The 12,090-nt window shown below is 44.8% G+C and overlaps 1 protein-coding gene and 1 long non-coding RNA gene across 3 annotated transcripts in view; both read left to right on the top strand.

Moving 5' to 3' along the window:
* LOC117874881 overlaps positions 1–12,090 on the top strand; it is a 364,430-nt gene that overhangs the window by 336,333 nt on the left and 16,007 nt on the right. Inside the window, exon 8 of the long non-coding RNA XR_004645101.1 lies at positions 10,688–10,912. This is a non-coding gene — a long non-coding RNA (uncharacterized LOC117874881). The remainder of the gene's footprint in view (positions 1–10,687; positions 10,913–12,090) is intronic.
* LOC117874878 lies at positions 2,232–10,667 on the top strand. 2 transcript variants are annotated; one of them, XM_034765521.1, is made up of 3 exons: positions 2,232–3,788; positions 4,492–4,577; positions 6,455–10,667. In XM_034765521.1, the coding sequence occupies exons 2-3, from the start codon at positions 4,562–4,564 to the stop codon at positions 7,474–7,476; spliced, it is 1,038 nt and encodes a 345-aa protein (XP_034621412.1). In that variant the 5' UTR covers positions 2,232–3,788; positions 4,492–4,561; the 3' UTR covers positions 7,477–10,667. The 2 variants fall into 2 exon arrangements, with proteins under 2 accessions (XP_034621412.1, XP_034621413.1); XM_034765522.1 differs by lacking the exon at positions 2,232–3,788 and having other exon boundaries at positions 4,343–4,577.

Genomic DNA, 12,090 nt, shown 5'->3' with positions numbered 1-12,090 from the left:
AACCCCATTGAGGTGGAAAGGTCTGAACTCACTGTTCAATTAACATAATTGGAAACATAAGCCCTACCTAAGACAACAGGTGTTTGGGAAGCCACCCAAGAGCTTTTGGCCTGAGTATTTCTTTTGGATAGTGGTGTGTGGGAGTGTGAACGCACAGAGACTTAGGTCACAGACAAGACCAGAAAGAGAGGGAGAGGAAAAAAGGCAAGAAGAAACAAGCAAGCACAGTGTATCCTGGAAAAAGCTAGAGAGCTTTTGGGTCTGGCTGGTGTTGGTAAAAGGGCTAAAGGCTGTAAGCTAAGAAACTGCTCCTTTTTATTCTTGGTTTCTTCTGTGTTCAGAGATACAGGAATTTGTACATTCCTTGTAAATGAACAAGACTGCATCAAAGAAATACCTGGCTCCCACCAATCTCTACTCCCAACAGGAACACCCACAAAAGTGGCAACAATATCATAACTAGGGCTGTCAATTAATCACAGTTAAGTCAAGCAATTAACTCAAAACACATTAACTCGATTAAAAAATTAATCACGATTAATCACAGTTTTATCCACACTGTTAAGCAAGAATAGAATACTAGTTTAAATTTATTATAAATATTTTTGGATGTTTTTCTACATTTTCAAATATATTAATTTCAATTACAAAACAGAATACGAAGTATACAGTGCTCATTTTATATTATTTTTTATTACAAATATTTGCACTGTAAAAAAGATAAACAAAAGAAATAGTATTTTTCAATTCACCTCATATAAGTACTGTAGTACAAAATCTTTTTTGTGAAAGTGCAATTTACAAATGTAGATTTTTTTTGTTACATGGCTGCACTCAAAAACAAAATAACGTAAAACTTTAGAGCCTACAAGTCCACTCAGTCCTACTTCTTGTTCAGCCATAAATATAAACAAACTTGTTTGTCTGAGCGATTGGCTGAATGGTGATCGGAGCATGAAGGGGCATATAAATCTTTAGCATATCTGGCATGTAACTACATTGCAACGCCTGCTACAATAGTGACCTGTGAACACCAGTTTTCACTTTCAGATGACATTGTAAATAAGAAGCCGGCAGCATTATTATGACTCCGTTGTTGGCAGATCATTGATGTAAAGGTTGAACAGGGTTGGAGAAAGCATAGAGCCCTGGGGTAACCCATTGTCATCTCCAAACACTTGTCTTCCCCCCCCTCATATGGACTCTGAACTGCCTATCGTGGAGGAACAGTTCAACAGTGCCTGTGACCCAAAGTAACAGGATCCGTGATACCTTACAAGCAGGCCAGTTGGCCATACCTTTTCATATGCCACTGTTAGATCAATGAAAACAGCACTTGTTTTCAAGTTTCCCTGGAAGCCATTATCAATAAATGTGGTCAGCGAGAGTACTTGGTCACCTGTGCTATGGCCTCGGCGAAAGCCGGCTTGGTCAGGGCTCAAAATACTCTCCACGTCGGGTAATATGCGCTGTAGGACCAACCGCTCCAGTGCCTTGAAGCACACTGACAATAATGATATGGGATGATAGCTTGATGCTTGACTTGTGTCCTTTCCAGGCTTTAGGAGGCCAATGGCTTTTGAGGTGCACCATATCTTTGGTAGCCTACCGTCACTCATGATCAGTTCAATGCCCAGGTATGTTAAACTGTGGGCATGGTTTTTTTTTTTCATGGCGAGGGGGATTCCCAAGGCGCTCATCTAGATTCTGAAATGCCAAAAGGTTGTACTCACAGATGTCTGTCCCTAATCTTCCTGAACATAAGAAGTCATTGAGATAGTGTTCCACAGGATCAGAGGGGTAGCCGTGTTAGTCTGAATCTGTAAAAAGCAACAGAGGGTCCTGTGGCACCCTTGAGACTAACAGAAGTACTGGGAGCATAAGCTTTCGTGGGTAAGAACCTCACTTCTTCAGATGCAAGTAATGGAAATCTCCAGAGGCAGGTATATATCAGTGTGGAGATAACGAGGTTAGTTCAATCAGGGAGGGTGAGGTGCTCTGCTAGCAGTTGAGGTGTGAATACCAAGGGAGGAGAAACTGTTTCACACCTCAACTGCTAGCAGAGCACCTCACCCTCCCTGATTGAACTAACCTCGTTATCTCCACACTGATATATACCTGCCTCTGGAGATTTCCATTACTTGCATCTGAAGAAGTGAGGTTCTTACCCACGAAAGCTTATGCTCCCAGTACTTCTGTTAGTCTCAAGGGTGCCACAGGACCCTCTGTTGCTTGTTCCACAGGAAGCAGGCCAATCTCACGCACAATCACCTTCTCCAACATGGAGCTGAATTTTTCAAAAGCAAGATGGTACCCGAAGCACGCCATGGACATGGCTTTATCAAAATAATAATGACCCTCAAACTGAAACCCAAGCAAGTTAAAGTCCCTGGGATGCCCTGGAAGCAATCAGAATGCAGACTTGATGTCGCATTTTGCCAATATCTTCCCAGGCCCAGACTTCCTAACCATGGCTACCACAGAATCAAATGACGTGTATCTCACTGAACACAGCTATGGGTCAATATAATCATTTTATGGATAAGCCCCGGGGGTACAGCAGGTGGTCATCAGCCTGTATTCCCCCTTCACCTTCTTCAGTACCACACCCAGGGAAGACATGAGTAATTCCAGCATTGGAATGCATGGGAAGAGACCTGCCACTTTCCCTGTTGCCATCTCTAAGCTGATTTTTGGCCTTACTATATGCTCAAAGCCTTTAATGGACTTCAAGCTCTCTGCCCAACAGTGGCACCTCCTGCCCTTGTATGGGATTTGAAAACCAGCTGAAAATCCATTCCATAAATAAGCTACGTCTATTTTCCTGGGGTAGTCCAATAACAAATTCCACAACCCCGTATCTTAATTGGAGAAGAAGCCTTTCCCATAGTTACTGTCTCCCCCCATAGCATTCCCTGAAGCACTGGGACCTTGCGAACCCCCTTTCCTACTCTCTGGCTGGAACTGCCCTTTATCCCCAGAACAGCAGAGGACACTATGTTGACCCTCACACTTCCTATAGCAGTGTTTGTACCTGCATTGGGAGAGAAAGCATTCCCCATCCTTAAATGCAAAGCACACATTGGCTTTTGAACAATATTTTGAAAACCAGGTTTTAGCACCAGCAACCTGCTGCCTGTAAATTCCAGCTGGGTGGAGCAATAAGGAATCACACAGTTCCTTGTATATTTTCCCCAGGGTAAATCAGGCTCCTCAGCTTCCCTCTGTCATACTTTAACCAAGTTATCCCACCATATGTAGCATAAGCCCTCGCTATTAAGTCCTAATGCCTGACAAGGAAATATACCTCTTGGGGCTCCTCACACAAATTATACTCACATAAATGCGAAAGGCTGCAGACCATTTCTCAAGCGTTTGAGGCACCTTAGTTCTGCAGGGTTTGTCCTCATCTTTGTGTGTGTGTGTGCTATTTTCTCCCTACTCTGTCTGCTCTTCCCTGAACAGTAGGTAAATAAATCCACAAATTCCTTTCTTAATTGCTCCATATTTATTTGCAGGATATCAGTCCCACCCCAAACCTGAGAGTGGACCAATTTTGTCAGGCAGGCTGCCCAACCTATTGGCCATCAACCCCAGTGATTTTTACCAGGTCACCACAAATCCCTTAAGGAGAAGGATGTCCAAGGGGGGAGTGACCTGGGCCGCCACCCTTGCCCCTGAGTGCCAAGGTACACAATCCCCTCCATCAGTATCTGCAGGCCACTGGAGAACCCAACCACTGCATCCTGAGGAGGCCTGCTGGACTCTTGGCAGGTAACGGGAGCAAGGTAAGGCCTAGGCCCGTCACCTGCTCCTTGTCATCCTTGTCCACCTCAATGCAGGTTTGACTCTGACTACTCTCAGACCCTGAATCCATCCTGTGGACCTGCTGTATGGGGGGTTCAGGATCCTATCCGGGAGGAATGCACTCCTCTGACTCACTATCATCCGGAAAGCGAATTGTCCCCACCGAGTTCCTAGTTCTTGCCAAGCTGCTCCCCTCAACTTGTGACTCTCCTTCTGCACTGGTTGCAGGCCATTGATCTTTGCCTGATCTCCATTCCTGTGAAGATTTATCACATCTTTTCCCATGGGGTTGCACTCCCAAGCCCACTATTCCCCAGCAAAGGTCCACAAATGAACCCTTGCTCACTTCTCTCAGTGCCTCCATTAGGGCAGGGCTGGGTCCTTCCCATGCCTGGGTCCTTCTCATGCCTGCACACTACCTATGCCCTGACTCCTGACTCCCTCGAGGGAGCGGGGGGGCAGGGAGGGGGGAGGAACTGGTCATTCTGTGTGGCTCCCTCAGAGCAGTTCCTGGTGCAGGCATCTGCAGGTCGCTGGCCGTACTCTTGGCCAAAGCCCCATGAGCCCTTTCCTTCCCCACACCAGAAGCTGGATTAGGGGTGGGGTGCAGCCAGATGCAAGGAGACTCTCTGCCCCAGGGAGAGGGGCCCTAGAAACCTTACCAGACTTCATTTGCTTCTTTAGGACTGCTGCTGCTGCTGGAAGCTGGCGAGTAACACTTTCTCTACTGAAACAAAGCCAATAGAGGCTCCACATGGCCCCTGCAGCAGGTAAATCGTGGGAGCTGGGGAATGCTGGCCAATCAGCACCTCTTTTTCCCAACTAGCCAATGAGTGCCAGTTACTCTCAGGGGAGGAGCTACCTATTGTTCCTTGGCAAGTGTCTCCCTCCCTTGCTGCTGAGACTGTCCTCCTTTCACCACTGGCCCTATCAAGTTCCCCCACCTGTTGATGCTGGTGGGTAGCATCTGCAGTTGACCCAACATTAAGCCTATTGGAGGGCTTCCCTAGTCAGTAAAAATGGAATAAACAGTCACCTGTATCCAAAGTGGTACAGGCATTGGGACGCAGCCCTCACAGCAGACACATCTATTGGTCCTGCATCAATAAGATGCTGAGTTCATACAGCTGTCTTTAACTCCTATATTTATAACCCCTTCCCTGAGATCAGATGGTGAGCTTGTGTGGCACCTGCAAGACTGCTTGCCCTTAATGAAAACTTTCTGAACATCTTCAGAAGCAGCTAGTGAGCTGCATCCTACTTCTAGATATTTCTAGACCCTTCTAGCTGAGTTGCCCTGCACTGATCTCTGCATATGTGTAGAGACACAGAGTACTTCAACTAAAATGCATGTCTCCTCCCCACTGCTTTTCTCCATCTCTTTGGCAATAGAAAATACATGAGCTACAAGTAGAACTGAAAATGTTGCAAAAACTTTCTACAACCATCTTCTACTTATGGACAGTAAAAATGTGGTACCAAGTGTGGGCCCTGATGACATAATGAAAAGTCTATGCAAGTCTCAGTGAGTTTATGGATGTAACAAGGAATAATATGGCCCAAACACTGCATAAATATTTTTAATCATTGCTGCCACCAGGAGAAATCAGAAGTGAACATTCATGGCAAGATTACTTTAGTAACATGGAGAGAAGCTTCATCTGCAAATCCACTCAGCTTCAGCATATTTCAGACAACATCAAGAAATGAATTTATTAATTCATACCCTCTGAACTTAAAGGGCAAGGTGTATTATATACTACAGTGATTGGCTCAATATAAATGTGACAGACAGAAGGCAGACAGATGATAGACAAATTATTATTATTGCACCGCACTGTTCATAATTCACTCTACAAGAAAAGTGACCTTGGTAAAGTAGCCACGATCTGAAGTGCAACTAGTCAATATCAGGAAAGGAAGGGGACTCAACAAATACAGCCTCATGATTTGCCATCAAGGTTGTCTAATTTTCAGATACCCTCCCTTCCTTTGAATTCACCTTGGTTTTTAAAAGCAAAAAAGATCTGTAAAGGTTATATGCAAATGTTTAATAAATGCAGCTCCTTAACTTTCCCTCTGCATCCTGTCACTATGACATAAAACAAATGAACAAATGCTTGGGCTGATTGGTTTATTTCATTTTTCAGATTCAACTGTGTTATCACAAACATTTGGCACTCTTATTGAACTCTTGTGCACCTAGGACCCTGACAGGAGCTGTATTTCATACATCACTCTTGGGATTGATGTCCCCTAATTAATCTTCAGCACAAGGGAAAACTAAACAACTGGAAGAGAATTTCCAGCTAGGAAACCTGTTAGAAAACAAAGCTTTAAGTTTACTGCCATTCTTACTTTATGCTCCTTAACATTGCTGTATCTAATTCTGGTTATGATTAGGGCTGTCAAACAATTAAAAAAAATTATCACAATTAATCACACTATTAAAAAAATAATTGCGATTAATCACAGTGTTAATTGCACTGTTAAACAATAATAAAATACCAGATATATAAATATTTTTGGATCTTTTCCATGTTCCACATAAATAATAATATAAAGTGAGCAGTGTATGCTGTATTCTGTGTTGAAATTGAAATCAATATATTTGAAAATCACCATTCACAAAAGTTCATTTACGCAGGTGATATCTGTTGCAGTATCCAGACCTGGACATTTCATGAGCTTGATGCCACCTTAAACCCGGACATGATAAAGTTAACTGACTACTGTAAGACTTGGTGCCTCCAGCCAAGCATTATAAAAACAGTCTCCAGTTTGTTCCATCTTCATCACGCCAGCACAATCCACGAACTGAACGTTTATCTGAATGGTCAGAAGGTGAAGCATGAAGTAGAACCAGTCTATCTAGGTGTGACTTTAGATCGCACACTGAGTTACCATGCCCACCTGAAGAAGACAGCAGCTAAAGTTAAGACACGCAATGATCTTCTTAGCAAACTGGCAGGTTCATCATGGGGTGCTCGTGCACCAACTTTGCGGATGTCAGCTCTTGCCACCTCATATTCGGTGGCGGAGTACTACACACGAGTTTGGAGTCAATCGTCACACACCAAACTGGTGGATATGCAGTTACATGCCGCCATGCATATCATCTCTGGCACCCTGTGTCCGACTCCACTTCCATGGCTTCCAGTTCTGAGCAATATTGCTCCTTCTCATATTAGACAAGAGGTTGCCACTGGCAAGTTACTGGAGAAAGTACATGCCAACTCAAGCCTGCCACTGCACAATGACCTTTTTAAGCCACCAGCTGCACGTTTGCCGTCACGTCGCCCATTATGGTCTCATCCACCACGCCAGGATGCTAGAGTGGAAACACTCTGGCGAGAGGAATGGATATCTGTTATAATCCCCAACCAGTCCCTCATCACCGACTCCACAATTTGCCCTCTTGGTTTTGACCTGCCCCATTGCCAATGGTCCTTGTTGAACAGGTTCTGGACTGGGAAAGGCCTCTGTGCAGCCAACCAGTATCGATGGGGCCTTTGTGACAGCCCTTTGTGCAGTTGCGGTGCAACACAGACGATGACACACATTGTCGATGAATGCCCGCTGACTACGTTCAGCCGTGGCCTAGAAGAACTGCATCATGCCATTGAAAATGCCATCACTTGGCTAGACAACTATGCACATGCTAAATAAAATAAATTGAACTGGACACAGGTTAGGGTGTTTCTACAGAGGAGTTGGAATTGGTCAGAGAACTAATATGGTCTTTCAAAGGGGCAAAGAAAATTACTCCGAGGGAACTACTGGTGGTCATGGGGAACCTAAAGTTTGCATGCCAGGTGGTGGCTCCCAGTGCTTGTCTAGCAACTGAGGCCTCTGAAGTGTGAGAACCCCACCACTTTATAAGAATGACAAGGGGAATGAACAGTGCTTAATTTGTAATGAAAGAGGTGCCAGGGCTCAAGCAATTAGCTACCAGGGCTCAAGCAAATTTTTTACATTTATAAATGGTGCAGCAAGCCCAGAGGTACTGGGGCTATGAACCTCCAAGGCTAGAGGTGCTGGGGATCAGCCCTGGCACAAATTAAGCACTTGGAATGAAGGAAGACTTAGAAGTGTGGGAAAGATTCCTGGAAGAGATTAATGGGGGTTTCGATAGGGCGTTCAGTCTGGTTGCTCAAGACTGAGCTGCAGATACAATCTGACACCTTGGGAGGTATAGGTTTTGGGATTTACTTTCAAGGGGAGTGGTGTACACAGAGATGGCCAGAAAGCTGGATGGCTCAGGGTATTACAGGGGACATTGCCTTCATCAAATTTTTTCCTATACTGGTGGCAGTCACTAGTTGGGAAGAAAACTTTCAGAACAAGAAAGTCTGTTCTGGTGTGACAACCAACCCATGGTCCATATTGTAAATATACAGTTGGCTAAGACTGCTTGATAATCAGGCTGCTGAGGGGCTTCATTTTGCACCGCCTGTGGTTTAACATCCTTTTTCATGCAGGACGTGTCCAAGAATGGATAATGATGTTGCTGATGATTTCTTGATTTCAGAATGACAGATTCCGGGATCTTGCCCTGTTGGTCAGCAGGGATCCGTGGACCATGCCCAAACAACTCTGGCTCATGACAGCTGTGAGACTAGTCGAAGAGTTGGTTGCACTGTGGACTGTGAGGGCCTATAATGCCAGTCTTTCAGAGTTAGTGGACTTTAGGGACTTAGTGTGGGTAGCCCATACCCACATACCAGGTAGTGCAATTTGTGGTGCCTTTGACCTATCATGGGTTGGCTCCCTCCACTATCTCTGGCCAGCTAGCAGATCTGTCCTACTGGAGCAGGTTGGCTGGTTTCCCAGACTCAGGTGGGCATTTCATAGTATGGAAATGTTAAGCAGGGTGGTCCAGGAGAGGTGGGCGCCAGAGAGATGACAGGTTACCCATAACATTGGAAACCCTGACAGAGTTATGAAGGGCACTGTCATGGGTCTGCAGCTGTGAAAGAAAGAGGCCATTTTATTTAAGGCAGCATTTGTTGTTGCCTTATTTGGTGCTTTGAGAATGAGTGAGCTGGTGTCTGGGGCAGCTGCAGACAGGTCCCAGCATGCATAAATGTTACAGATGTGCAACATAGTGTCCTTGCACTTAAAGTACTCAAAAACAGACCAGAAGGGAACCGGGGCTTATGGTGTTGAAGGAATGTGCAGACAAGCGCTTTTGGGTGGCCCCAAAATGCGGGGCCTGTAGCCACTCCTCCTGTTCATGCACGGTGATGGCAGCTTCCTGACAAGGTACTAATTCAGCACAGTACTGAAAAAAACCTTGTGCTACTGCAGTCCTGACTCAAGTAAACTTGGTATTCATTTTTTCAGGATTGGAGCAGCAATGTCAGTGGCTGCAAGGGGTTTTTGCCCATGGCAGGTGCAGGAAAAAGGGCACTAGAAATCAAGGACTTATGTCCACACCAAAGAAAAGATGTCAGGGAACGGCAAAATGTAACTAACCCAATTTGCTTGTTTGTTTTAGAAGCTACCCAGAGTATACACAACATCTGGATTTGCGGCACTTTATAGTACATTGGGCCCACAAGAGGGCAGCCAGGACAGCAGCTGGATCTCAGCTGGGCTTCAGGGCCAAAGCTTGCAGTGGGATCAGCTCATGCCACTTCTGCACTCACTGATAGGCTAGGGTTGGGAGCAGACCCAGCTCATGTGGGCAAGGCTAGAAAGAAATTAAATAGAGAGATCACCAAGATATTCCTGGAGACAAGGGGGTTCAGTGTTACAGCATAGGGACATTTGCTACAATTGGCCTGAAGTTTTCAGGGATGATAGCATACATTTGTCAGATGGAGGTGTTCACATATGACTATGGAACGTGAGGGCATGGATTGGGCAGGCGGGGTGTGATACCAGGCAGTGTCGTTGGGTGGGGGAGTGACTAAGCTAGTTGCTGGCACCCCCGGTGGCCAGTTTTCAATGTGGTTAAGAGAATAAAATGAACAGTGCCCAGAGATAAAAGACCTGGGATTTTGGTGATGGGCCTTGGGCTCATGGGCTAGAATGAGACCTTGTGGCCTTTGCAGGCTGAGGTCAGACTGTGTGGCCCTTACAGACTGAGGTCCCCACCCTGCTGCACCCTCTGTCCCCCTTGCAATGGGGAGAGTGCTAGGCCTCTTCGGGGGGAGGCTGAGGAGAGCTACCCTGTGCTATGGGTTATATCGTAAGGAACCCTGTAACGCCCACACTGGAACCAGTTACATAGCTGGTATGGGAGAGTATGGGTGATGGGTGAGTTGCGCCCCGCCCCAGTGTTAAAGTTGAATAAAAGTTGTGACCTGCTGCTTAATACCATGTATGTGTCTGTCCTCATTTTGCTGCTGTGTCCACATCAGTGTATTTTATGGACCTAGAGGGAGAGAGCTTTAAATTGGGATTCTGTCTCAGTTAAAGAGAGAAGGGGGTATAGCTTAATGAGGTGAGAGGTTGTAAATTCTTACTTGACTTATCTTGGGTTATGAGGAGAAGATTGTGCCCTATAGAGTGAACACCTTGTAGAGATCCAGGGAATGGATATTTTATATGCTGATTCCAGTACCTATCTGTACCACTTAGGAAAACTGTGGCCTGTGTCCAATCTCACCAGAAACTGAGGAGACCAGACTGTTAACCCACCAAGTACTGGAATGCTGCTAGCTATGAGTATCCCCAGATTTTTGTTTTCTGACAAGGCTCTGAAGTGTTTGGAAAAGAACTGAGATGCTGCCGTTCTTCTCTAGTGCTGAAGAGAGGGGGCATAATAGAGCTATACACAATATTACCTCAGTATCCTCCTAGCCTCTTATTAATGTGCATGTGAATCAACAGATTGTTTGAAATCCTACTGCCTTTGTCTCTTTTTTGTTAGATGGTAATGAACAAGATTTCTTCGACGCTGGTGGCAGTAAAGGAAAATTAATGAAAGTTTTCTACATAGTTCTTAAGAGCAAAAGTCTGCAAAGATCTGAGGGAAGTTTGTGCTCGAGATGCAAATGGCAGGCCTTCATCCATCTCCCATATGAGCCTGTACACACATTATTATAAGAATAACTGGATTCTTTGAGAAGGCCACCTAAATCAGAAAGACCAGAAGGTGAGACTACATGGATTAATAATGTACATTGAGTGAGGAAATGTATCTATTTATTTTAAAGATAGACATTTTTATGGTGCTTATCACTCTGGATAAAGATACATCAAAATACCGCTAAGAAGTAGAGGTTGCTGGCTCTCTCTTATTAAGATGTTTACTTGCATTGATATGGTTCTGGGGCTTTAGCCATTCTGAGAGGGTGTCATTATGTCATGGTTATTTGGGGAAATGCTAGCTTAAGCAGTTGTCTTGGTGCACATATGTTAAAGTTTTTAATGTTAATTGTCAATCCTACCTTGAAAGTAACATGGTTAATATTTGATATGGCTGAGATGTCTTTCATAATGCACAAACCAGATGTAGCTTGGTTTTTAATGCACATATTTTGCAAATAACTATTCATGACCATCCTCAGTGTAATACTCTCCTCAAAACCTCTTGCTTGTATCAAATAATTCAGTGGTAGGGACCAAATGTTTAAAAAGGAGAGGTGTGGTCTACTGATCAGAGTTTAGCAATAGGAGCCAGAAGTCCCTGAATACTAATTCAAGCTAAGATGCTGACTCCCACTGAAGTTAGCTATTCTTGATATCTAAGCTGGGATATGGTGCTGACGTTTTGAGGCCTTGGGCAAGTCATTTTCTTCCTCAGTTTCCTCACCTGTATAATGAGGATAATAATCACTACTTCCCAGGGAGTAGATTTTATCCTTATGCAGAGGACAAGCACAGGGCCTATGCAATACTTGTGCCTTCACAATAAGGCTTAAGTGAGACATAAGTGGTATTTAGGCCTAATGCTGGCTCTCTACATAGGGGAAATAACTTTAAGTTTGTAAAGTGCTTCAAAGAGAAGCAGGCACAACTGACAACAACAAATATGATCTGACTGTGAGATGGATGAGGCTTCCTACAGCACCAATAAACCAGCAGGTGAAACTGATAACAACAAACATTGTCCCAATGTCACAGAGAGGTATGAAAGGCCGGGGGAACGTTCCAGTGAAAATGACTGTGTGGTTCCCAGGGTTGCAAGCCAACAGGTCTAAGTGTACACATGAGAAGAACATACAGGCAAGTGGAATTGGAGAGTCAGTGCTGTATGTGCAACAGAGTCTACAGACACACACAAAACACCCTGTCATATGCCTAAGGTGGCAGGTTGTGGTTCTGCAGGCC

The sequence above is a fragment of the Trachemys scripta genome, chromosome 3, assembly GCF_013100865.1.
Source record: "Trachemys scripta elegans isolate TJP31775 chromosome 3, CAS_Tse_1.0, whole genome shotgun sequence".
Lineage (NCBI taxonomy): Eukaryota > Metazoa > Chordata > Testudines > Emydidae > Trachemys > Trachemys scripta.
This window is presented reverse-complemented; position numbering and strand designations above follow the sequence as displayed.